Source organism: Mustela nigripes, chromosome 5 (genome assembly GCF_022355385.1).
Source record: "Mustela nigripes isolate SB6536 chromosome 5, MUSNIG.SB6536, whole genome shotgun sequence".
In the NCBI taxonomy this organism is placed as follows: domain Eukaryota; kingdom Metazoa; phylum Chordata; class Mammalia; order Carnivora; family Mustelidae; genus Mustela; species Mustela nigripes.
This window is the reverse complement of record NC_081561.1, coordinates 23,973,846-24,001,668: the sequence shown is the minus strand read 5'-3', so window position 1 is coordinate 24,001,668 and position 27,823 is coordinate 23,973,846. Positions and strand designations below refer to the sequence as shown.

The following is a 27,823-nucleotide window of genomic DNA, read 5'->3' as shown; positions in this document are numbered from 1 at the left end:
GAGGGGCCCCCAGGGCAGGCGTGCTGGGACAGGGAATGCGGACCTGACCCGATTACCGCTGTGAACACGTCGGTTCCATTTCACTGGATGTCGTTTGAGGCAACGTGTAGAAGTCATCCCAGAATTGTTCCTCTGTAGGTCATTTGGTTGGAGACTCTATCCATCCACCCCATTCCCTCCTTGGCTGAAGATTCCCTCCTGGGATGTGAATCGCCACCCACCTCTTGTCTGCACAGCTGGTGACCAGAATGAGCCCACCCAGCTTCAGAAAAAACAGAGGCTTAAAGGCTGCTCTGAACCTAGAACACAGCACGCTCAAAAGCCCAAAACAACCTTGGCCTTCTCCAGGACCAAAGAGAAGACCACGATGTACGGAAGGTGAGAGGCAGGAAAGGTAGATGACTCATTCAGGAAGGCAAGGCCTGTGAGGCCAGCATTCGCCTTCTGGGCCACGGTGAGTTTAGGTGCACAGACTCTGGGTGGGTTGCTCAGTTGTATTCCTCTGGCTCCCTCAATTGCTGTCTCTCCTTCCTGCTGTGCCCTGTCCCTGGTCCTCTGCTGCAGGACCACAGACACCACACATAACTGACCTTGCATGCAACTGCAGTAGGAGATGTCTAGAAGGTCTGAAGAAGGGGCACTGGGGGCCCTCTTCTTTTCTGGCTAAATACGAACGGGCTACTGCACGCAGCCTCTGCCCATTGGTTCTTGCTAATGCAATGCGAGCAGGAAGCCATATAGTAGGTTTTCGGAAGCTACATAAAAATTAGCTGTTACCCGCAGGCCCTTTGCTCTACATCTATGTCCCTTTCTCCACCCTACATCTTGGAATGTGGCCTGGCCCAGTGCGGAGTGTCCTCCTAATGTTGGCAGGGCCTAGAACTGAGTACCCTGCTCAGAGAAAAGTCCATACCGTTAAACACTTAGATTGCTAAGCAAGAAAGAATGATGATAAACGTTCAACTAAAAAAAATGTTTTTTATTAACAAAATAAACCTTTGTAAACCATAAGGAAAATTAAGATACAATGAGAAACTGGAGTGCAAGCAAGTTATAGAACAAAAGATAAGTTCTGCTAGTCCTTAACAGGAAGAAATGCTACTATATTAGACAAACCATTAGCTACTGTAATAGAGGTTTTTTAAAAAAGAAAACAGGAAATAAAATGAAAGTCTGAAAGAGCATAGACAGGAAATATTAGTTTTGAGAGCAATTTGAAGAATTATGTGCAAATACATTTGAAAACTTTGATAAATTGCTTTTTAAAAGAAACTGAATGACCTGACTGATTCAAGAGGAAATGAAAATCTAAACAAACCCATATATACAAATAAAGTTCAGCAAGTTACAGAACACCAGTTCAATACATGGAAACAAAACAAATAAGGAGTAGATGATTTTATGGTTACTTTTTTTTTTTTTGTTAAGGAATAGCAACTCACTGTGTCCTGGAAGATTGGATTAGTTTCCATTGAACAGAAAACCCAAAATGATAGTGGCTGAAGCAAGTTCATATCTCTCCCATGTTGACAGTCCAGAAAATGTAGAAAGCCCAAGAAACCCATAGAATCCAGGGCTGGTATAGAACCTCCACAAATTTACCAGCTTCCTGTTAGCCACACTTCCGCCATCTGTAGAATCTAGGACAGCTTCTAAAGACCCAGCCATCACACCTCAATCATTTATGTTGTTTGTGGCTTGGCTGACTTTACTATGATCTTGCCATTAGTCAACTCAGCCATGATAATTTAGGTTGAACATGGAATGTTCTCTTCAAAATTGACCCAGCTAGAGCTAAGGTCTATTTGGTCATAGAAGAATCATAACAAAGTCTGCCAACGATCATGCCAGTGGTAACTATTTGCTGAGATCTTAAACTATTTTAAGATAGCTGGCTTGGCACAGTCTGGAAAATACCAACTTCTTTTCCAGTACCAAGTCCACCAAGTAAATCTGTTATTATTCTGAATCTCCTTCCCATTTGAAACATAGCCCTGTACGCCAATTTCTCTCATAGGTGACGTGTTACTGCAACAGGCAGAGCTCACCAGGTCTGGAAGGCATCTGTCCTCACTGCGTCATCGGAGCTATGCCAGAGGTTGGAAGAGTCACTCTGTTGGCTCTCCTGCTTTTTCTCACAGCTGGTAGGGACAACTGCAATTTCCCTCACCCCCCACCCATGAGTTCCTATGGCATTGAACAAACTGGGAGAACTCAGACCTCCTGACCTCCGGGTCACCCTGCTGGTCACCCCAAAACTCTTGGAAATCAAAGCTCTGAACCCACTGCGGGGCTTGGGGGTTGGAGAAGACAATGCACGATCATTGCTATTATCTGGCTTCCCCAGCTCAGGCTGACCATCTGTGGTATTTTTCCCATTGTTCTATCCATTCATTCAAAGCAAATTTATTATGTAGCCACTAAAAGCCCAGCACTGTTCTGAGTACAAGAAGTGAAGAAAACAGACCAGGTTCCTGCCCCCACAGGATTAACGTTATATTTTCTATGCTAGTTAAACCAAGAAGGAGATTTTACTTCTTTCCTTACTCGTCTGGGGGAGGCAGGAACAAAGGAGAATGTTGATAAACCCGGAAATAGGGCCGGACAGTATCAGAGAAGGAGGCCTTTGGGAAGGTAAAGATGTGGGATCCAGTGGTCATGTTGTAAAAGGATACAAGTCCGACATCACAGTCCAGAAAAATCCCCACAACCAGAGGCTGCTCCACCAGGGAAAGGGAAGTTATGGGACAAGTAAGTGCTAAGTAGCCTTTCTTTTTGCACAGTCTAATGGCCCAGAATCCAGACTGAGGCTTCTGCATCAAACCAACGTCCCTGTGAACACTGTCCAGACAGACTCCTAAGTCCCACCCAGTTCCTTCTCCCACATCCACTTCAAAGTAATGTTTTCCTGAAATGAAGCCTTCACAGCCCAAAATACAGGGTAAGATACTAAATCTCTTAGAAGAATTGTCCAGATTCTCCTGGGGGCATCCACGGGTCACTTGTCTCCGATCCTCAGACAGAATGAGCTCCCGATGAGCTGTATCTGGATCCAGAGTCACATTGACTGAAAACGATAAATAAGTAAGTAGATAAATAAATAATTTTTTGTTGCCAGGAGCACAGTTTAATTTAAATAAAACCAGCCTGTCCTCAGATCCAAGCATTGTCTCTTACTAGCCCTGACAGCTTAGACAAGTCACTCTCTAAGACTCAGTTTTGTTATGTAGGAAGTAGAAATTATCGTATCTGGCACAAAGAATAGTGGGAGAACTGAATGAGATCATGTATGTTCAGTGCTGAGTAAAATTCCTGGAATATAGTAAGTGCCCAGTCAGTGGTAATGATAAGAATATCATCTTCAGGGTGCCTGGGTGGCTCAGTGGATTAAGCCGCTGCCTTCAGCTCAGGTCATGATCTCAGGGTTCCGGGATCGAGTCCCACATCGGGCTCTCTGCTCAGCAGGGAGCCTGCTTCTCTCTCTCTCTCTCTCTGCCTGTCTCTCTGCCTACTTGTGATCTCTCTCTGTCAAATAAATAAATAAAATCTTTAAAAAAAGAAAAAAAAATAATATCATCTTCATCAGCTCCACCGTCTTACTCATTCAGAGGAGTCAAGGAAAAGAACTAAGCAGAGTTGACATAGTTACTGTCCTCTCCAAACCCAATGGGAAATACTAGAGGAGACCACAGGGCAAAAAGAAGCAGAGTTAAGAGTCCCAAGTCCCTCCCTACTGCCTATCACTTGGAGATCTGCCTTCCTCTGCCTCTGGTCACACTCTCCTGCAATTACAGTGCCCTCCACCTGCTTCTGAGGGCTCCAGGGACGGGATGGTTCCGTACTTATGCCTAGCCCTGGCTGCTTCACTGTTCCTTGGTAATGACCCCAGTCTTCACCTCTGTAAGTAATTCCTTTATTAAATGCTATCTGATCAGTTCTTATCACGAGCCTGATTCAAAAAAATTTGAGGTTTCAATTGATATTCTTTTTTTTTTTTAAAGATAAATGAAACAAGATGGGATCGGGAGGGAGACAAACCATAAGAGACTCTTAATCTTGCAGAACAAACAGGGTTGCTGGGGGGGACGGGGGTCGGGAGAGGTGGCGGGGTTATGGACTTGCGGGGGTGTGTGCTGTGGTGAGTGCTGTGAAGTGCGTAAACCTGGTGATTCACAGACCTATACCCCTGGGGCTAATAATACATTATATGTTAATTAAAAAATTTAAAAATTTTTTACCTCAGATTGCTTATAAGTGACACATACAACAAAAAGACACAGGAAGGTTGACAGTTAAAGGATGGATAATATAGTTATAAAGCTGTTACAGTTATATAATTATATCAAATGATATTAAGTCAGAGTATTATCAAGGATGAAAAGGGTTACCTAAGAGAGAAAAATACATTAATTCACTAGGAAGATATTCTAATTCCAAATATGCATGCACTGATAATGTAGTGTCAAAATATACTAAGTAAAAATTATAGAATTATAAGGAGAAACTGACAACTCTACAACCATCATGAGATATTTTAACATTCTTTTTCTCCATAATTGATAGATCAAGCAGACAAAAAAGGAAAGATATAGAAGATCTGAACAACCCAACAAGCTCAATCTAATAAATACATGTAAAGCTCAGCAATTTTAAACAGAGAATATGTACTTTTCTCCAGTATAGATGGAATATGTACTAACTGAGTAAAAACTAGTCAGAAAGCGAGTCTGAACAAATTCCAGTGATTCTATATTGCACAGATCATGTTCTCTCACCTCAATACAATTAGGTTAGAAATCAATTTAAAAAGATCAATAAAAAAAAATTCTCAATATTAGGAATTTTAAATGCTTCTAAATCATAATATGATGATATACAGACTTGAACAATAATAAAATGCCACATATTAAAAAATTATACAATGAAGCTAAGGTGGAATTTTCCAGAAAATTGATAACCTTTAAGTACTTATTTTAGAAAAAAAAAAAAGCTGGAAATTAAGGAGCTAGCTATGCAGGTTAAAATAGGAAAAGAATAGAGAATGGGGCTCCTGGTTGGCTCAGCAGGTTGAGCATCCAACTCTTGATTTAGGCTCAGGTCATGACCTCAGGGTCATGAGATCGAGCTCCATATGGGTCTCCGTGTTCAGTGGGAAGGCTGCCTGAGAGGCTCCCCCTCTCCCATTGCCCTTCCCCCTGCTCAGGTGCTCTCTAAATAAAAAAATAAATAATCTTTTAAAAAAAAAAAAGTACAGAGAAACCCAAAGTGAACTTTTTTTAAAAAGGAAAATAAGTTTAAACAATAAACCAATGAAATGAAAGAAAATTAAGAATGCAATAGAGAGGGAAAAGCCAACTATAGCTTTCATGAAAAGACTAATAACAATAGACATACCTCAAAAAAGATTTATCAAAGGAGGAAAAAAGACAAAATTGGAATGAATATAGAAATTTAAAAATTAAGAGAATTTATGGTAAACTTTATGGTACTAAGAAAGTTGAAAACATCAGCAACATGAATAACTTTCTAGAAAAACAGTTCTTTGTAAAATTCATTCAGAAGAAAAAAGAAAACATTAACAGGCCTAATGTTAAAGAAATATAATAAGGAGTTTAAAATTTACCCACAGCCAATAAAAGATGCACATACACCAAATAAAAAGGGACCTTGTCAGTTTTTAAAGAAATTCTACCAGTCAAGGGAAAATGGTAATCTCATATCAAATCTTTCAAAGAATAGAGAATTACAGAACCCTGTAACTTACAGACAAAGACATAAAAATCCTAAACAAAATAATATAAATAATAAGTCAAATTTTACATGTATGTATAATTGTATTTTTACACACCTACTTTACTTTTTATATATGTATAAATGTATATGTTATATATTTAATATTTATCATACATATTACATATTTTACATTATATAACATATTATTAATTACACATATTAATTATATAATTGTTATATAATTATTATTTAAATAGTCATCTGATATATATCATTATATACTGGATGTCACACGGAATATATTATATCAAAAATAAATTCCCTATATATGTCAAATGTTTTAATATATATTATTAGATATATAATATTCTGTTTGTGTGTCTAATTGTATGAAAAGACTGGGATGTTTTTATTACCAACTAGACTGAGAGTCAAAAAGTCAAGGTGAGGAGCCAACATACAACGTTGTCATCAACAGAGCTGGTTGAGTATTAGTCATAGTAATGGGGAAGGAAGGTGTTTGCAGAGGGACACTTACCAGGAAAGCATATGACTCATCTAACCGGGAGGAGGTCTGACGTGTAAGCACCCTCTCCTGACATACCTAGCGACTGTCTCCATCATCACTCCATCCCAGTCATGCTATCAGAGTATATGCGGGGACAGCTACACTTTCTTTACTTTCTAAAGTCAGGATTCCTGTTTGCCCAGGGGACTATTTGTTTAACTGCTCTATGCAACTAACCCTTATCGAGCAACATAACTGCAGCACAACAATGATCTTCATGACAAATTATTTGGCTATCAAACCTGTATGTTTTATATATATATATACATATATATACATATATACATATATATACATATATATATAAATTTAGCTTTTCCTGAGACTGCAACTATGGTTTAACATTAGAAAATAAATTATCATAATCACCACATAAACAGATTAATGGAGAGAAACCACATGACCCTATCAATACAACTAACTCATTGATAAATTCAATGCCCATTGATGACGACGGAGCTCTTTGGAAATAAGAGTCACAGACTTTGAAAGAAAATGTGTCTTGAAACCCTATATAGCAAAAGATAGAATGAAAATGTAAAATGTCATATGTATACCAGAGATACTAGTCATGATAAGTTGCCATGAGTCAGTAAGAGAAAGAACCCAATAGAAAAATGCTTCAATCAGAGCAGATCATGGATAAATCACAGAAGAAGGCTAATGGACTTACAAAAGGCTCAACCTTGCTAGGGAAATCATAGAACACAAATTAAGTCCACAATTATTAGGTACTATTTCAGATCCATCAGATTATCAAAAATTATAAATTATAAGCAAAGAATCAGGGAGATATGAAACAGTCAGTGCTCTTATGTTGTCGGCAGGATATAAACTGATACAATTTCAAGATCGGCAATATCTAGTCACATTAAATGCGCACCCCGACACATCACCATTTTCAATTTAAGGTATATCCTCAGAGGAAAGCATTTACCGAATGCAAGTACCCATGGAGAAGAATGTTCCCAGCGGCATGGTGTGTACCAGCAACGAACAAAACCAACTAGACATAAACTTCAGCGCCTATGCCACTGAACAATGGATTCAAAAACACAACATATTCATTTTTTTGCCACACTGCAGAGTGATTAAGAGAGTGTGTTCTGAGAGAGACTACCTGACTTTCCACTTATCCCTTGCCTCTCTGTCTTAGCTTCCTCATCTATAGAGTGAAAATACTTCCTACAGAGAGGACTGTGGTATAAAACAGGTAACATATGTGAAGGTTTCCTCATCTGTCATGGAGAGAGGGCCTGGTATCTGTAAGTTGCTTTTCCTGGTGCTGGTGAGACTGTATGTTGCCACACTGGCCCGCGTAATGTGCACTGGGATTAACAACAAGCCCAGTGAGCCCAGGGCTGGATGTGTGCCCTCCAGCTATGAAAACGCAAGGATGGAAGGTTGCATGGCCCACGCTGTTACTGAAGCAATGTTGTGATCTCCAAGTGCTGCAAGCAGCCCGAAGCTCCAATGGTAGGGCTATGGTTACATATAATTGTGATGTACTCATGGAATATTAGCTTTTGAAAGCAACCAGTGACATTCTATATAGTAAATGTTCGTTAAAAAAATAAAATAAAATAAAACCAGAAAAAGACATAACTCTTGTAACCTGGAGAAGTAAGATTAGAGAAGGGTAGAAGAAACCTTGAATTATTCTTCGTATCTATCTATATAGTGTGACTGATTACTATTTATTTGTATTACTTTTGAAACAAGAAAAGTTTTAATAATAAGGGTTCTAAAAAAGAAAGGGGATTATCTAGTAAAAAGATGAGGTCGTTTTAGAAAGAGATTGACTTGCACAATTTTGTAATCCTATAAAAGCTAAGAGTAGACAAATCAGCTCAGTGATCTGAATGTGATTTGCAGGGAGTCCTGTTTTTTCCTTTCCTGAATCTCTTTACAGGATCAAATACAGAGTTGCTTTGTTTTGTAGCTGTTCTTATTGTTTGTTGCTAACTTGAGGGGAAAATAAATACAGGTCCATAATCGTTATCTGAACTCCCTGGGTCCAAATGCATTTTGGACTCAAAATTTTTTGTCAGTGGTGTTCTACCTCTGTTAAAAATGCAGTTGGTATTTTGATAAGGATTGCCTTCAATCTGTAGATTGTTTTGGGTACTATACACATTTTAACAACACTTAGTCTTCCAGTCCATGAGCCTGGAATATCTTTCTATTTGTTAGTATTGTCTTCAATTTCTTTCATCAGTGTTTTATGGTTTTCAGAGTACAGATTTTTCACCTCCTTGGTTAAATTTATTCCTAGGTATTTTATTACTTTTGGTGCAATTGTAAATGGGATTGTTTCCTTAATTTCTCTTTCTGCTACTTCATTATTAGTGTAGAGAAATGCAACAGATTTCTGTATATTGATTTTGTATCCTGCATCTTTACTAAATTTAGTTCTAGTAGTTCTAGTAGTTTTTTGGTGGTGTCTGTAGGGTTTTCCATATAAGGTATCATGTCCTCTACAAATAGTGAAAATCTTCTTCCTTAATTGATTTGTATCTCTTGTTTGATTGCTGTGGCTACTACTTCCAGTATCTGTTGAATAACAGTGGGGAGAGTGGAAATCTTGTCTTGTTCCTGACCGTAGGTGTAAAGTTCTGTTTTTCCCCATTGAGTAGCATGTTAGTGATGGGTTTTTCATATATGGCCTTTATTATGTTGAGGTATGTTCCCTCTAAACCTACTTTGTTGAGGGTTGTTATCATGAATAGATATTATAATTTGTCAAATGCTTTTTCTGCATCTATCGAAATGATCATATGGTTTTTTTACCCTTTCTCTTTTGTTGTGATGTATCACATTCTTGATTTTCCAATATCGATCCACCTTTGCACCCCAGAAATAAATCCCACTTGATCATAGCAATAGGTTTCTTTTTTTGTTGTTGTTATGTATTGTTAGATTTGGCTTGGCCTTCCCAGAGTCCCTGCCTTCTGGTGTTCGTGCTCTTATGCAATTCCTTCCAATTGAGTGTGGGCAGGACCTGTGAAGTGCCTCTGACCAACAGAATATGGCAAAAATGATGGGATGTGACTCCTAAGATTATATTTCATTATGTGGGATTCCATCTTTCTAAAAGACATGCTCTAGAGACACTCTCTTGAGCTCACTTTGGAAGAAGTAACTGGCCATGTTGAGAAGCCCATGTGCAAGTAGTTGAGGGGTGCCTTCTAGAAGCTGAAGGCAGCCTCCAGCCAACAGCTCACAAAAAGCCAGGGCCCTATGCCCCATAATAATAAATGAATGAATTCTGCCAACAATCTGGGTGAGCTTAGAAGAGAATCCTTCCCCCCAGCCTGGCCAACATCTTAATATGCAGCTTTGTGAAACCTTAAACAAAGGACCAACTAAGCTGTGCCCAGATTTCAGACCCCAAAAATTCATGAGATAATATGTATGTGTTGTTTTAAGCTATTAAATCTGTTCACTGGAAGAGATAATACAATCTCCAAATCATTTTAGGTTAGGTCTGATTTTATAGTCAAACAAATTTTAAAGCTTTCAGTTTTTGGAGCTTTTTAAATTTTGTAATTATAAATAACATATTGCAGAAATATAGAAAGCATGGATTAATAGAATCAATGAATCCAGAAGCTCAGGCTTTGGAATTCGTAAATTTCAGTTTTCATTATGGTTCTAATATTTACCGTCTGTGTTGTCTGGGTCAAGGTCCTGAAACCATCTGAATCAAAGCCCATAATGTTCACTGATCTTTCCTACATTGCTCTGAGAGTTGACTAAAATATTAACCACAAACACTATATCCCAGACACTGCACTAAGCACTTGACACATGTTGACACACTTACTCTTCATGATAACCCAATGAAGCAGGGATTGTCCATATCTTCATTTTTTAGATGGGGAAACTGAGGAAGTTATGTTCCTGGGATGACCCAGCTAATACATGGGGATCAGGAATGCAAAAGGTCCGCACAGATAACCAGTACGCTGTGTCCTGTCTAAGCACTAGAGCATGCTAACAAGGGGAGGGCAAGACAGAGCCACTGAAAACCATTAAACAACCTCTCTGGCTGTGAGGCTGCCCAGGGGGCCGGCAGTGAACATGGCTATGACTTCAGGTACCTTCCATCCAGAAGCATTCAGGGCTTCTTCACATACCTTGATAGCTTCTTAACATTTTCTTCACATCAAAATAAAGCTCAGAAACACTGCACACGGCATGAAGCTCCAGAGAGTGGGCGTCTGGTCTCTCCAATGTCATAGCCCAACTCCTAGAATAAGCAGAGGCCAAGGACTCGTTCAGTGAGACAGCCCATTCACCTTTATGTACCCACACCCCTTCCCTCGTGTGCTCATATAGGACTTACCTGCGCAAAGTGTCTTTCACATCCTACAGAGAAACACAGACAAAAAGTAAGTGGAAACATCAGTATTTCATGAGGCTTGGAGCATGGGGCTGTTCTCTATATATGCTCTTTCCAAAGAAGTGAAGACACGGACTCTAGCCTCAAATCCTGATGGATACTCAGAAGGATTCCCACCCCAGCCATCTGGGATATTCAGCATGGCAGGATGTGTATCAGCCTCTGAGTCTGCTGTCTTTCTGGCTGAGATCTGTGGGCAGCTATGGTGTCTGCAATCACAGCCTGTGGAATGCTTCAGGACGAGGCGGAGGAGCTTTGCCCGTGCTTCCTCTGGCAAGACTTGCTTTCAGTGACCTAATCCCTTTCAGAGTGAGCCCACATCACCTATCACTATGGGTCCTTAGCGGTGAATCCGTGCACAGCCCCTGAGAATGGCCCACTAAGATGGTGGCAGCGGGTGTCACAGGGCAGTTCAGCAGTCATGCTGTCCTACTGGAAGGAACTAGAACTAATAGCTCAGGCATAGTTTATCTTAATGGGGTAGATCTTCATACAGCTGAAAGAAGGCCCCATAGAGCTGTGGAGGGCTCTACAAGCGAATTAGGGAAAATACTGTCCCTCGTGTTGGCTGTCCCACTCTTTGGCCCACCAGTCAGCTGGTGGAGGGCTTCAGGAGGCAGTTTGACAGTCAGGGTTCTGTGCACATGAATCAGAGGCAAATGGTAGCAAAAGTTACCCCATGATTCCCTTTAGCCAAGGACCCCACCATATCCATCAGAAGGGCTATATTTTTCCGAGTCACAGAAACAGATTTTTGTGATTCACTATAGACTAGCAAAGGCCACCCAATGCTGAGGTATACCTCAAAGAAACATTTCTTTCAATTCCTCATGCCCATGTGCCACCTGAATGAGGGAGGCAGGCCTCACCAATCTGCCCGTGTTCCCTCCCTCTTCTTCTCTTAATAGCTCAAGAGTTCCTTCCCCCGAGGGCACAGCCCCACCTGCAGCAATTTCTGGGCTGAGCTCTGACATTTCTCCTCTAGTTCCAGGATGTGACTCCTGAGTTCTTGGCTCTTCTGTTCCAGAGTGGCCTCGTTATCTCTCAGTCTCTTCAGAGTCTGCTCTTTCTCTTTCTCCAGCCTCCACAGATGAGACTTCTCCTCTTCTTGTAGGAAGCTCTGAAGATTTTTAAAGTCAGACTGGATTTTTTGTTTCTCAATATCTATCTTCTCCTAGAGTCAAGAGAGTATGCTTAGAAGGTAGAAACAAGCCAAACGTCCATCGATGAACGAATTGGTAAAATATGGTATACAGATAATGACGTACTATGAAGACTTAAAAAGGAATGAAATTCTGACATATGCTATGATGTGGATGAATCTTGAAGATATTATGCTAAGTGAAATAAACCAGAAACAAAAGGACAAATATTATATGATTCTGCTTATATGAGCTACCTATGCTAGCCAAATTCGTAGAGGCAGAAAGTGGAACAGGGTTACAGAGAAGAAAGGAATGGGGAGTTAGTGTTTATTGGGTATAGAGTTTTAGCTTGAGATGATGAAAATGTTCCAGAGTTCAGTTTCCACTATTAGTTCCCATTCATAGACAGTGGTGATAGTTAAAGTACTTAACACCAATGAACTGTATGCTTACAAATGATTAAAATGGAAAATTTTATGTTATGTGTATTTTAACACACACAGAAGAATGTTTTCTCAGTCATTAGAGCTGGAAGAATGTCACAGATTGCCTGCCGCCGAGTCATGCCTAGGAGGCAAGCACTGAGACGTGGGAGAGTTGTCAGGATTCTCGACAGTCACCTGACCGATTTCCTTCTTCTTCAGCCAAGATGCAGGAAGAAGGAGGGGCAGTAGTGCCAGATAGTTTAATCACGGAACTAGAGCTGAGGTCAAACACTTTATCAGTAACAGAGGAAAAAACCTGAATTTTTATTCAGGAAGTAAGGAGGTATTTCTGAGCCTGAGGGAATTTCTGGAAGCAACAGTTTGGAATAAACATCATGGAGATTGGACTCAAAAAAACAGGCTAGTAGGGAAGTCCATGGTTTCAGCAGGGGGAGGTCTGGGTGGCAGGCTTTTATCATAGTTAACTGAGAAATATTCACCACCAGTCCGGGGTCCAAGTAATCATCTTCACGTGTAAAACTGACAGAAGCCAAGGGATATAAGTCTTTTGGGGTCAGGCTTTCAAATTCAGGAGATAGAGAATTGCAATTTCCACTAGTGCTTCCCCAACTCAGACAGTGTTTTGATAACTGAGAGGATGTGCTGGAAGGGTCATGGATGGGGTTTCTGTATATATTAGCTATAATCAAGATCCTACCCATGGCCCAAGATCCCAGAAATGAGGGAAGTGACAGCATCCTTGGGGAGTTTAGCATCCACACACAAAGGATCAGGGCAGAGGAAGGAAGAGACCCCTGAGAGAGGCAAAATGGTCCACCAGGCTGAGGCACTTGGCTACAAGTTGATGGGTTACATAAATACTTCCATAAAGGAATGCATCTCTGATCATGGGGAACTAGTCAGCCATGGGATCATCTTAGAGACTCCAAGTCTGCAGTTGAAGTGTATAGGTTCTTGCAAAGTTGTGACCCTCTTTATAAATCAGATAGACTTCTTTTATCAACCTCATGAGCTTGAGGACTATGAGTCTCAACCTGGAGTGATTCTATTTCCTTAATGTTCACAAAGATTGACTTCTGAACCTGCAAGGCTGAGAGCCACGGCCCGCACTGTGGTAAGTGTGCCGAAGCAATAAAGTTAAGGCCTTCAAACCAGGAAGGCACTTTGAGGTATTTCAAATTTGAAGCCTGGCCAATGACGGCTCTAACTAAACTAGACATACCAATTCTGCTTTCTGTAAGGTATCAGGGATCCTAGCCAATTACTATTGAAAAGTTGAAGGGATCGGAAACAAAGTCTCACAGATGTAGACAACTAGAGGTATTAAAAAAATGGTTTCTTTTTGGAGTTTCATCTGGTCTGGTTTACTAAAAATAAATTATCATTGTGTTTTGCCAACCATTCCCCATGCCTGCACTCTAGGGTAGAAAAGAACTTGAGAACAATAAACGCAAATTCTTACATTCCATTCGCTTATCTGCTTTGTTGTGAACAACTTCAGTTTCGTGCACTCCTCTTCTAGTTGCCTCAAATTTGTCACAGCATTCTGAAGCTTCTCCTGAAGGAAAAAATGGGTGAATAAAGTCCATTCACTTAGTAACTCTCCATTAGGCACGTTAAGGGGAACCCCAGGCCTCCAAGACTCTTAGAATAACACCGAATACACATTGAGTCATTACAGTAGTTTAGGAAGCACGCCGAAGGCTGTATGTGCAATCACAGATTTGATCCCCTTGGCGGCACAGAGCAATTGGTAGGATTCTTAACACCATTTCTGTGCAGCAGAAACTGAGGCTTAGAAAGGGGTTAAATAACTTGCCCGAGTGCCGTAACCCCCTCATAGATAGTTCTGAGTGGCTGCTGGAGCTGAGGTGCAGTTCCAACCTTGTCTGCTACCCCAGAGCCTGAGCCATATCCACTACGGTCTTGCCAGGGAAACACTTTACACAGAACATCTCATCATCATCTTCAAGATTTTATAAAATAATGTGTTGAACCAAACATAACCCATGCCAGGGTGATGCACAGGGAATTCTGAATGTGTTATGTTCAGTTGGGAAGGGAAGACCAGGATGTCAGCTGAAGTTACCAGGAACAGTTAACGCAGGAGGGGAGCTCTGCTATCTTTAAGAGTGGTAATTCGTGAAGCCAATCTAAAATGATTTTGTATCTATATCAAGTTTTGGGGAGATTTTTCAAAACAGTTTTTCACATTTCCATGGAAAAGAATTTGCAGCTGACCTAAATTGCTGCTTGCGATCAATTCTAAAATATCAGCCCCTGTCTTCTGTAAACTCAGTGAGCACACTCGTTAATTCTTGAGTACTCTCGAGAAAGGGCTCTATGAGACTTGTCAAAGACTGTATTGCCAATGCTATCTGGGGGACCCAGAACCTCACTATAAGCCCACCTCCACCTCACAGGGGCAGGAACAAAGAGCCCCACACTGGGGACATTTTCTTCAAATCTAGGCAGGACAGGGAGGGAATAAGGTAGCAGGACTGTGCCCTTTCTTCACTCCCTAGAGCAAAGGCCAGCCTTCTTTACTGCTTCTGAGTGAGAAACAGGAGTTGCCCCAAACCTCTCCCTCCACTTCATCCTCCATCAACATTTTCCAATCCTTTAGCTCCCCTTCCTAAATCTTGCTTGAAACGATCCCTTCCCCCTTCTTACAGGAATAAGCTGAATTTTACTCCTGGATACACCTTGCACTTTCAGTAAAAGGCCAGAATGCCCTTTTCGATGTCAACCTGATCCTTCAATCTGCAAATAAAACCCCTCAGTGGGCAGTACCACTCTGGGCTGCGATTTAGACTCTGAGTTGACACCACAGTTCCGGGCCAACCTCCTTTCCGAGGCCATCACCTGGCATTCCCTACACCCCCCGCCCTGGCTATGCCCTCGCACCTATGGTCTCCTCTGCCCAGAACGCCCTCTTTTCTCTCCGGGCCTCTACCTGTGGTTGACTGTTACGTGCTCTTCGGGAGTCACTTCCGGAAAGGCTGCTCAGACCCACTGCCCACCCCGTGGTGATCCTCGTCCCCATCCAACCAGCTGATTCCACGTGGCCTCTTTTACTGATTTGTCTTCCCCACCGGACTGTAGGATACCTAAAAGGTTGTATGTCTTTGTCTCCTGTGTTTTTAAAGCACATCATATGGTCTCGCTCACTGTTAAAATTACATACGTGGGGCGAAGCAATAACACAGGCAGGTGTGCATCCGAGCACATGGCGATCCAGAGCAGGGAAACGTCCACTGTAGCAAGCAAGAAGGGAGGGGGGCAAGAGTGGGACCCCCCCTGTTGAAGGTCAGGATGGACGGTCAGGACTTGACTCAAGTGAGGACCCACAATACACTATTTCTCATATCACGAAAGATGTGACATGAAGGGTGACATGATGACAGGTATGTTTCAGGATCATCGTCTCAGGTCATAGGCTAAATAACCTCGGTCCCCAGGGAGCAGCATGGGAGCCTCACCTGCCAAAGCCTGCCAACCCACACGCTCACCTTGTAGTCCTGGCATACGTCCTCGATGAGGGCTGTGTGGTGCCCTTTGTGTCGCGGTGACCGCTCACAGCGCCAGCAGATGAGCTGGCTCTCGTCTTCGCAGAACAGGTGGAGGTGCTCTCCGTGCTCCTCACATGACATCTCGTGCTCCATCTCCTTGATGGCTTCAATGAGACTCCCCAGCTGCTTGTTGGGCCGCAGGCTGGCCAGTCGAAATGGAGCCCGGCAGTGGGGGCAGGGGAACGTATTGGACAATGTGTCCACAGGGCCTTGGTTCTCAAGGAAGCTCATGATGCACTGATTGCAGTAGCTGTGTCCACAGCTGATGCTCACGGGCTCAGACATTAGGGACAGGCAGATGGCACACGTGGCTTCCTCCTTCATCTTCTTGGTGGCTGAGGCCATGGCTTTTCCTGACAAGTTCCAATATGGGATCTAGAGGCAGGGACGAAAATGCACAGGTATGGAAATACACCTCACCTGAGCCTCCGAGCCATGCGCTTCGTGGGAGGCGACCAGCCTCCACAGGTCCTAGAGTCTTCTCTCTAGAGAGATGAGATGGACTGGGACTAAGATGGTACATAAAATGAGGCTGTGTTGTGAAAAATGGCAGTCACGATCCCATGTGGCCACTTATATTTAAATTAATTAAAATTAAATAAAACTTAAAACTCAGTTTCTCAATCCCGCTAGCCATATGCTTAACAGCTGGGGCCACTGGAGGCTCCATGATGGCCCATATGCAACACTCGATGGGTGCAGTTTTCTCAGACCCAGCACTGACAGAGACAGAGAGCAAGGAAGGCTTCCTCACCAAAGCTGTAGCAAGACAGAACTCAAGTGAGGGAATGTGAAACTCCTACTCTACAAACATCAAGAATCCTTACACCAGAACTGTTTCTTCGGGACTGCGAGCAACCCTGATGTAACTGGGTGGCCATGAAGGAGTCCCCTGAGGTCGTCAAATTTGACTCTGCTGGAACCCCACTGCCAGCTCTCTCGGCCCCCACTCCCACCCCACGGGGGACAAAAGACACCGGGTCAATAATGTCTCAACGGAGCACCAATAACGAAAGCAAATTAGGCAACCGGAAGAACCAATGTGTCTTTGCTATTGTCCTCTCAGTCCTGAGGGAAAGATCGGGAAAAGAATGGTTGTCCCCGGAGAACAGCGCTCCTGCAGAATGAGGGAGGGGACCAGCTCCCCTCCAGACCAGGACGTGGTTCTCGGGGTGACGGGAGCACGGGGGACCGGGGTGGGGGGGTTGCAGAAGCCAGGGCGTGTGGGAGGCCGCGCCCCGGAGATGTTCCGGGGGGCTCGGCCTCTTGGTGTCCAGCGCCGAGGACCCGACGACGGGTGACAGGGAGGCCTGACCTGAGGCACCCACTGCGGCTGGCAGCGGCTTGGGGAACCTCGCCCTGTCCCCCGCTCCCCAGCCCCGCGCCTTGGCGGGCAGGGGCGCCGAGGTGCGAGGAGCAGCCTCTGCACGGACAGGGCCAGACACGAAATCCGGGCTTCGGCTCCGGCTGCGAGGCGGCTGCCGGCATCTGAGAGCCAGGGCCGGTCTCTCGCAGTCACGGCGGATTTCCTCCGGGGACCTCCCTTCCCCGGCAGGCAGCTTCTCCCCCCGGGCCACAGCCGGCTCCCCGGCGCCAGGGTGCGGCGCTCCCCTCGGGAGGCCCCGAGCATGCGGGGCGGGCGGGCAGGCGCCCTCCCTCCCCGCGCAGCCCACGGTTCCCCAGGCCCGGCGGGCGCTCCGCGGGCGCAGGAGCCGGACAGCCGCCGGGAACGCGGGCAGGGTCCGGGCGGCGCGGGCACCCGCACACGGACCCCCCCCTCCCCGCCGCGTTTCCCCCACCCCAGCGCGCATCTCCGCCCCCCGCCCGGCCGCGCGTGCCCACCACCCTCCCCCGCCGCCGCCCGCCACGTACTCGCCGCCGCCGCCGCCGCCCGAGGCCCCGCCGCCCGCGAACTGAGAAGCGAAACTGCTGTGGGAGGCGGGCCGCGAGCGCCCGGAAGGCGGTCTGAGGAGACGCCTGCCAGCGCCCGGGAGGAGGCGCCCGCGGGGTCCCGGGGGGGAGGCGCCAGCTTTGCGCTCAGCTCGACTGGGGTTAGGGGAGACGGCGGGAGGGAAGACCCTTCTTTCACAGCCGGGAAGGGTCGGGAGAAATGAATCACCCCGTCCGCCATTTGCGACCTGAGCGAGAGCGGCTCGAATCAGGAAGCCCGCAGAGGGTCCAGAGCTTTCTCCTTCCGCCACCGACCCCCTTTGGGGCCCATGTTGGTCGCGCGCGGTTGTCCAACAGCTGAAGGGCGTGGGAGAAGCGGTGGTGGCAGGAGCAGAGTTCCGGGTGTCCCGCAGTCGGCCCGCGCCAGCCCCACTTCTCTGTCCCTCGCTCCTTTCCCTCCTCGGCCGCCCTCCCGGGATGCGGAGACCGCGCTTCACCCCCGGACGCGCGGCCCAGGACTGCAAACCGGAGCCCGCGTAGCCCCGCTGCGAGTGGCCTCAGCGGGGGCCGTCACGGGACCTGCACAATGGAGGACAGGCTGTGGGGCCGGGGACTTCGCCCACACAGGGTCCTGCGGGTCCCAAACCGTGGGACACGTTCCTCTCTTCCCTTCTCGGACAGGGGTCTCTCTGAACCACTGTGCTCCCCGGGCTACTCACAGAGACAGGCCGCTCTGCAGCCCAGTGGCTCATCGTGTCCCGCTGGCACATGGGGTGGTGGCAGGCCCTGCGCCCAGCACAGGACATAGCTTCTCCCGAGGCAACCAGCGCACAGACGAAGACCCAGAATGAGGCCTTGAGGCATGATGCATCCTTGCTGATCCCCATGACTTTCACTGTCGTGGATGTGACTCTGGACCCAGGCAGAGCTTGTTCCAAACCTGTCTGGTCAAAGGATCGTACAAAGGAAGCCAGTGGATGCCGGGGGAAAAAAAGCAAACTGCCACAGCTACAGATAACAGCAAGAGAAAAGCAGCGACCTAATGACAGGGTCTGTCTTGCGACGGCCGCGGGCCAGCACACCTTGCCTCCGTTTCCTGTTGGGTGAAGGAGGGACTAGTTCGTGCAGAGAGAGCTGCCCGCAGTGTTAGAAGAGGAGGGGAATGCAGATGAGCCTTCGGAGATATGTCCCTCAAATATGGGCCTAGAGAGAGACCCATAGGAGCTGCCGCAAGGGGAAATGCCTCTCCTCCAAAGAGTGAGGCTAGGTGCAACCCTGGGAGTCTGGGATGCAGGAACGGGAGAGGGGGCACCGCAGGCTCTAAAAGCACGCACTCGGGCGGTCCCTCTCTGGGGAATAGTTGTCCTTCACATAACCCCTGGGTGCCTTCCCTCAACTCCTTCAGGGATCCCTTCTCTACCAGGCTCACTCTGACCACCTATTTATAGTTACACTCCTCCCCATTTGGGATCCCTCTTACAGTCTCTAAGCGACTGACTCTTGGTTTTGGTTTAGATCCTGATCCCAGGGTTGTGAGACTGAGCCCCACATCAGGCTCCACCCCCGGTGGGGAGTCTCCCTGAGAGTCTCTTCCTCTCCCTGGCCCTCCTGCCTGTGCTTTCTCCTCTCTCTCTCTGTCTCTCTCAAATAAATAAACAAATCTTAAAAAAAAAAAAAAAAATCCCTTCAAGTTTATTAACTTGTATTATGGCCCAGAATGTGGTCTATCACAATGAATATAACCACGTGAACTTGAAAAGAACATGGATGCAGATGTTCAGTATAATGTTTTGTAAGTGTCAATTCATTCCAGGTGATGGATATGGTTTTTCAGATCTCCTACGTCTTTACTGATATTTTATCTAGTTATTCCATCATTATTGAAAGAAGAATATTAAAATCTCCAGCTGTGATAGTAGAATCTTTTACTTTCCTTTTAATCCTTTCCATTTTTTACTCCATGTATCCTGTAGCTCTGTTGTTAAGCTCATACACATTTATGATCATTACATTATCCTGCTGAACTGACCCTTTACCAATACAAAATATCACTCTATCTCTGCAAATACTCTCTGTCTTCAACTCTGTCATTAATATAGACGCTCGGTCTTTTTATGCTTGCTGTTTACATAGTACATTTTTTCTACACATTTATTTTAAACTTATCTTTTTTTTATATTTCAAATGTTTCTCTTCTAGCAGACATATGTTTAGTTCTTCCATTTTTTAATGGATTCTAACAATCTTTGCTTTTTTAATTGGAATATTTAGACCATTAACATTTAATATTAACCTTTACTTTTTTTCCCATACTACACTTGGCTGGCATCTCCCAGACAATAGTGAACATAAGTTGTGAGAATTAGCTTCTTACTTTATTCTTAATCTGGGGGAAAAGCATAGGTGGAAAAAGCTTTTAATAATTTATCATTAAATATATTGTTTCTTGATATACTACTATTGCATTTTAAATTATCATTATAGAAAAATAAAGTTATTGGGGCACCTGAGTGGCTCAGTGGGTTAAAGCCTCTGCCTTCGGCTCAGGTCATGATCCCAGGGTCCTGGGATCGAGCCCCCCACATCAGGCTCTCTGCTCAGCGGGGAGCCTGCTTCCCTTCCTCTCTCTGCCTGCCTCTCTGTCTTCTTGTAATCTGTTTGTCAAATACATAAATAAAACCTTAAAAAAATAAAATTATTACATTTTACATGGATTATTAGGAGAAAATATTTTCTAGGAAAATAACATAGCAACATCTATTAATTTTGTTTCCATCTTTCTTTCACATTTTATATAACCTACATATGGGGCACATTATCAAAAATTGCATGTATTTTACATGGCATCTTAGTGACCTCCTTGCTTACATGTTGATCAACAGATGGCACTCTTGCGTTTTTGGTGTCTTACGTCTGTATGGTTTTGCCTTTAAGAAAGCTTAACTACTTTTTTGATCAATATTAAAAAGATTTGTAAATGTAATCTGTTCTTACAGGTGACTTCAAATGGCTAACAAAGGCATTTACTTCCAAACAGTCATTTTTAAATGACTTACTCACACAATAAGTACTTATTAAATAGCTTTTCTACAGCAGACACTAGGCTGGACCCTGGGGACATACCAATTATATTAGAGATAATTTATTTCCTATAAAGTTTCCAGAAAGCTAAAACATGTAAAAAATATTATATCCTACATGTTATAACAAGGTAGTAAAAAGTGTTGAAGTTGAGAAAAAAAAATAAAGGAGCATGCAATTCCTGGCAGAATCTGGATACTTCTGCAGAGTTGAAAACTTCGGAGTCATAATCTGAAGGAGAAGTGAAAGTTCACCAGGGGAAGAGGAGGGCCAGGAATTATAGTGAAAAGGTCAAGAGTCATTAAAAATATTCCATGTTATGTGAATACAGTGAGGTTCCAGAACCAAGATTTATTTTCACATAAATCTGGGACCAACATAAGTGAGGCAACTAGCAGAACTCATATCTCCTTCCTCCCCTCTCCCTGCATACTTCCTTTATAGGATTTTTACATGGAGGGAAAATTCATAACCACCACTGAGCTGGGGTGCTGGGGGAAGGTGGAGAATCTGCTCGGTTTGCTTATCCCAAGCTAGGCTCTTCCCTTTGGCCCAGACAGCCTAAGTTCAGGTCCTAGGGACCTGTTACCTACATACAGAACCTACCCCGAGGTGGATTCTGCCCCGAGATGGACTAAAACCCTCCCCTGACTCCTAGTACAGCTAAATTCACTCACAGACGAGTCTCCCTTTCCAAGAGTCTCTTACCCCTAAGACTCCTCAACATCTTCAACACCATTCAGGGTCAGGGAGGTACTGCCACATCCGTAGCTCTATGACTGATACAGCAATGCAGGGACAAGAAGACCATCAGCCTTTGGATCAGACCCTTTCTCTGGCCCCTATGACCATCCACCTGTTTTGAACCCCAATGCCAAGAGATCTTTGGGCCCCAAGGGCACTTTGCAGTGAGGTTTAAAAATCCAACGAATCTACAAAACACCCAGCCTGTACCCTTTAAGAACTCATTGTCCTGGAAGATGAAGAGGGTGAGGAACTGTTCCCGATTAAAAGAGACTGAAGAAACATGACAACTAAATGCAAGGTGTGATCCCAGACTGGGCAGAGGGGAGAATGTTAGGAGAGACATCCTTAAGACAGCTTGTGAAATCCAAACTTAGAGATAAAATATTTAAGAATAGAGGATGATAACTGCAACTTAACCTCAAATCCTTCCGCAATTATATATAGAGACACAGATCTATAAAAGGATGTATGGGTAGAGAGAAAACAAATGTGGCATGATATTAACAATTGGTGAATCTAGGTTTGGATATAGGAGAATTCTTTGTGTTTGTCTTGCAATTTTTCTGTCTGAAATTATTTCAGAGTAAGTTTTTAAAAACCACAAGTCCCATTGATCTTTGACACATATCACCAGGGCCCAGGTTCAGTAGGGACTGTGTCTCTTCTAGGCTATGAGATGAAGGGATCCTGACGAGGAGACAGGCTGCTTGCTTCCTCCCTTCAGGACTAGGGCTCTGGCTCTCTGTCTCTGTCTCTGTCTCTCCCCTACACACCCTTCTGTATATCAAATCTCACTCTCAATCCCCCGGTCTGGTCTACGTCTCACTCTACCCCATGGCTTTGTGTTGTGATGGGCTGCTTATATGTTTGTTTTGTTTGCTTGCTTATTTTTGATCTTTTTCTCTTTCTGTAGCTGAAAGTAGACCTTCCAGACCAGCCTGTTGTACTCCAATCTATCCTGAACATGGATTTTTTTGTGTGTGTGGCTTTATCCTGTTTGGAGTTTTCTGATTATCTCGACACCGTGCATTTGTGTCTTTCAATGTATTTGAGGGTTTTTAGTTCATATGGATTCAAATATTTTTTTTCCCACTCTGTGTCATTTCTCCTGTACTTCTGAAGCTTTGATGACCCAAATGTTAGAGCTTTTCAAAATTGTCCTACAGGCTTGAAACAACGCATATTTATTTTTACCCAGCATCTGTAAATCTGAAATTGAGGCATGGCTTAGCTGAGTTCCCTGCTTCAAGGTCTCATCTGACCTTGTCAAGGTCTCACCTCACCTCACCTTACAGTCTAGATATTGACTGACTCTGAGGGTTCATCAAAAGCACGGCTAGGGAAATAGCCGCTTCCAACCTCACTCAGGTTATTACAAAAATCCAGTTCCTTATAACTAGAGAACTGAAAGTTTAAATTTCTTGGTAGAGGTTGCCTGCAGTGTCTTCCCATATGGGGGTTCCTAAACACAATCACTTGCTCCCTCAAAGCCTGCAAAGGAGAGACAGAGAAGCAAGCCTGTTAATAAGAGAGGCTAATATAACATAATATAATATGATCATGGAAATGCCAGCCCATTACCTTTGTCATATTCCATTGGTTAGAAGCAAATCACAAGTCCCATCCATACTCAAGGACATGAACAGAGACATGGACACGAGGAGACAGGGATCATGGAGGCATCTTTGAGTTTCTATCACATCATGAAGGAGGCTGCAGACCAGTCTGTGGCCCCACGTGTCCAGGGTTCTGGGCCTTAGCAAGATGGAATCCTGAAGAACTAGGGAAGTAAATACAGACTAAGGCTGGCGGCTAGCATCTCAGTCAAGCTGCCTACAAGATCAGAGACCAGATTTGTGATGGCCGGAATGTCATCTCAAGGTGGGTGACCTCGAATGCTAGGATAAGACATGGCGTGGTTCTGGAATGCAAACCTTAAAAGGCAGGTGAAGGCAACATAAAAAAGTCCTAGACAGTGCAAGGTAAGCCCTGAGGGAGGGAGAGAAGAAAAAGAAGAGAGATTCAGAGAAAGACAAGTAAAAATACTGAAATATGGTTTGCACACCAAAATTTCAAAATTCGTGAAGTAACCTAAACCCAAAAGACTGCGATCAAACTCCACAAATGGCATGCGAATTTACTCCAGACAAAAATAATTTTAAAGTCAGACAAAGATAACTGTGTTTAGGATGCTCAAGGAAATAAATGAAAGATTCATTTCTGCTTAAAGACATCAGGAAATGATGAAACTGAAGTAGGTCAAATTAAGTAAGAAAAATTGACCATTTAAAAAATTTAGAAATATGAGAAAAAATATAGGCCTTGAAAGAAGAAACCTTATTGCTGAGGTAAATCTTAGACTAAATATCATTCCCAGACTGAACTGTAGACAAAATATAGTGGAAGAGAGAATAAGAACATTTCTACACAAAGTAGCAGAAGGCTAATAGCTTCAGGATCAGCCTTGATCTGGAAGCTTCACAGAAACTCGAAACTTTAGGCCCACCCCAGACCCACCAAGATACTTAACACGTTCATAAGTTCCCCCAGGTAATTCATATGCACACTAAATTTCAGATGTGCTGCCTTAGGGTAGTGGAAGAAAAATTTGCTCAGAATGCAGAACAGAACAAAAAGACAAAAAAAAAAAAAAAAAAGCATACATGAAAATGCAGCTAAGAGCCAAAGCTAGACCAGGGATTCTGTATATCTATAATAATAGGTCAATCCAGAGGAGTAGAACAAAAGTATCTGGAGAGATAGCAGTTGAGAAGTTTTTGGAATCAAGGACATGGATTTCTCAAATCACAAATACACCACAAATCCTGAGCAGGACAAATATAAGAGATTTATGCTTCTCTTTTGCTGTATTCTACTTTGTTGAGTGTTCTTTCATGGGCCCATCTGTTGTTTGGATAAAAAATTGTTCCTTGCACAGATAATATGTTAGCTTTCCATGGTAGCTTTTAAGAGTCTCTCTTTATCTTAAAATTCTGGCAGAAGCTGCTCTGTTCTTGGTGCCCTTGGGTTGGTCCCTCTCTGTCTCTTCTTGCCATCTGGAGCCTCAGGTCTTAAAGGCTGTGATTGGGTTGCAGGTCTAGGGTAAAGGTAAGAAAGAGGTTTCATAGCCTCCTTTTCACCTGGAACAATGGGGTGGAATCAGTCTTTTCTATATGGTTCAAGCCACATCCAAGGTCGAGGTCCCAACTGAAGACCTCTGGCCTTATAGAAATAATTCCTCTTTACTTACTTGGAGAACCCCTGGGGATTTGAGGCAAATGCTGGCGACTGTTCAAATCCTTGGGGACCTTGATCTGGATGTCTCTCTATTTACCAACTTCTTTCTACCTCGGGGTCATTGTGCAGCCAGAATTGGGATTAAATTCTTATGATGCAATGTGAAACTTCTTTGGTTCAGCCTTTGTACTCATCACTGCTTGTCTGCCTCTGTCTCCTTCTTGGAAACAAAAGTCTGGTGTCATTCTGTTAGTCCCACTCTGAATTTCTCACTTGGTAGTACTTTTCAGTTAGGGATATACATACTCTCATTCATCAGACACAACCACCAGACAATAACGTCCTTAAAGTATAAACCTGATCATGCCTCATGCTGGCTTAAGACATTTTAATCATTCCTAGTCACTTTTTTTTTCACTAGATTAAGTTTAACCACAAAGTGGATCTGGGTGTGTAACGCAGGAAAGCCTGGCATGGATTCCTTTTCACGTCTCTGTATTTTTTTCTTGTAGAATTCACGGAATTTATACATTTGACTGAAATTGTTTAAAATGAATAAAAAGGGGCACCTGGGTGGCTCAGTCGGATAAGCATCTGCCTTTGGCTCAGGGCTCTGGGATGAAGCCCCTGGTCAGGCTCCTCGCTCAGTGGGGAGTCTGCTTCTCCCTCTCCCACTCCCCACGCTTGTGCTCTCTCTCTCTCTCTCTCTCTCTCTGTGTCAAATAAATAAATAAATAAATACATATTCCTCAAAGTATTGCATAAAACTGGCACTTCAGAAAAATATTTTCTATTTTTCCTGCCTTCTTCTGGGCAGAAAAAAAAAAAAAGTACCCATTTGTCTTATTTTTAACCACTTTTGTTGGCTGCCCTGCCTGTGCATTCCTATTTCTGTCTGCATACCTTTGTGTTGAGGGTGTACAGGAACCACAAGATACAATTTGTGCCCCTGGATATTACATAAAAGGCCTTTGTGACCTGGTCTTGCTGACTTCTCCCCCAGACTTCCCACTATTCCCTGACTTAGTGTATGATCTGGGTGCTTTGGGTTTTTCTAAAATCAAAATGGGCTTTTTTTTTTCTTTTTCTGATTACAGAATAAATAAATATTCTTTGTGTAAAACTTTAAACAATATAGGAAAAACCTAAGTAAGAAAGTTTGGCTTATCCCTCTCCACCAAGCTGTGACTCTCTCGCTCTCTTTCCATGTATGTGCGTGTGTGTACATGTATGCATAGAAATACATGCCTGCACCTGTATATATACACGTACACATAGACAAACATATACACATATATTTATGCACATATTAACACATGTAATTCTACAGGCATAGGCTATAAATGCTGATTTTTTTGTAGTTACCTTTTTGTGTAGTTTTACAGCTTTTTTTGTTTGTTTGTTTTTTAACCAACTCATTAGTTACCCAAACCAGATAACCAAAGTTAACAGCCAGGTCTGACTCCCAGAATCTCATACAAACAAAAAATACATAGATCCTGATTTTTCATGTATAAATACTTAGGAAAAAATGGGGTCCTTTTCTATGTAGCCTGTGTCTGCTTTACTCACTTAAATTCTAGGACATTATACAAAAGCATCCAAGTCAAATGGTACAGATGCAACTCATCCTTTCAAACTCTTGCTCAGTTTTTCTTACATAAAGATGTATTGCAATCTGCTTAGTTAGTCTCCCGTTGATGGGCTTTTTTTTTTTTTTTTTTTTAGATGTGGAAGTCCTCTTTTGGAGATTTTTTTTTTTAAGATTTTATTTATCTATTTGACAGACAGAGATCACAAGTAGGCAGAAAGGCAGACAGAGAGAGAGGAGGAAGCAGGCTCCCTGCTGAGCACAGAGCCCAATGAGGGGCTAGATCCCAGGACCCCGGGATCATGACCTGAGCCAAATGCAGAGGCTTTAACCCACTGAGCCACCAAGGCACTCCTGAATATATTTAGTAATTCCAAGAGGATCAACATTTTTTTTATATTAAGTGCTCCCAACCAGCAATATAGTACCTGGTTCCATTTAGCCAGGTCTTGTTTTATGTCCTTTAATAAAATTTTATTATTTTCTTTCTCTGAGTCACACTTTTCTTGCTCAAACGATTCCGAAAAATTTCAGTTTTTGTTGCTAGAGAACATCAAAAACTCTTTTCTATTTCCTCTGCTGGCCAGTTATTTCTACAACTGGGGAAAGCAATTGATTAAAAGAAAAAACCTTTCCCATATTTGCAGTCAGTTCTCCAAATCCCCTTTGCGCCTTTGCACTTTAATCCCTGGTCGTGTTGAACGGTTGCAATTCCCCACACCACACCTCTGTGCCTTTGCTCTTTCCAGAAGTCCTTCATCTCCATCACTGACTCACCCACACCACCTGTGAAGACTGACCACAGCCGTGCCTCCTCCTGGAAGGCCTCCCCTGATACCCTTGTGTTGGCGGGGTCCTCAGCCTCTCCTGGTATCCCTGTGCACACGTCTTGTTTGTTTTCTCCACTTTTCACCCCAGTTGTCTGTCTGTGTATAGTCTCACTCAGTGGACTCCGACCTCCGTGGAGTCATGGGTCAGGTCTTAAACAAATAGGTGTTCTCAGAAGCTAGCACCACATCTGGAATATAGTAAATTCTCAAAAAAGAGTGTGGAATTGGCTCTGATTGGAAACAGCTAATGGCAGGCCAGAAAGACATAACTTTCTAAGGACCTCTGATCTTTCGGCTGTATTACTCTTGATACTTACACGTAAGTTATAGATACTTGTTCTTTTAGTTATGTACTATGCTCAGAGCTCCTCGGGCCCAACTGTTCATTTTACTGGTGAGAAAATTGATGTACTGGGAGTCTGAGAGCTTGACACCCGGTCTCACGTTTTACTGAGCCAGCACCAGCGTTCCTGATGGCCAGACTGTTGCTTATTCTGTTAATACTACTTCCCCTTTGGGTTCCTATTTTAAGCTCAGCTTTGAACACAATAGGGTAGATTCCTTTTGAGGTATTCTAC

At 43.5% G+C, this 27,823-nt stretch overlaps 1 protein-coding gene across 4 annotated transcripts; it reads right to left on the bottom strand.

Annotated features, from left to right (window-relative positions):
• Positions 1–958: 958 nt before the first annotated feature.
• On the bottom strand, positions 959–19,354 carry TRIM38 (tripartite motif containing 38). Of its 4 annotated transcripts, none has more exons than XM_059399589.1 (7): positions 18,479–19,354; positions 15,810–16,244; positions 13,760–13,855; positions 11,650–11,880; positions 10,650–10,672; positions 10,441–10,553; positions 959–3,067 (listed from the first exon to the last, which is right to left on the bottom strand). In XM_059399589.1, the coding sequence occupies exons 1-7, from the start codon at positions 18,644–18,646 to the stop codon at positions 2,544–2,546; spliced, it is 1,590 nt and encodes a 529-aa protein (XP_059255572.1). In that variant the 5' UTR covers positions 18,647–19,354; the 3' UTR covers positions 959–2,543. The 4 variants fall into 4 exon arrangements, with proteins under 4 accessions (XP_059255572.1, XP_059255574.1, XP_059255573.1 ...); XM_059399591.1 differs by lacking the exon at positions 18,479–19,354 and adding an exon at positions 18,008–18,472; XM_059399590.1 differs by lacking the exon at positions 18,479–19,354 and adding an exon at positions 17,742–17,995.
• Positions 19,355–27,823: the final 8,469 nt, after the last annotated feature.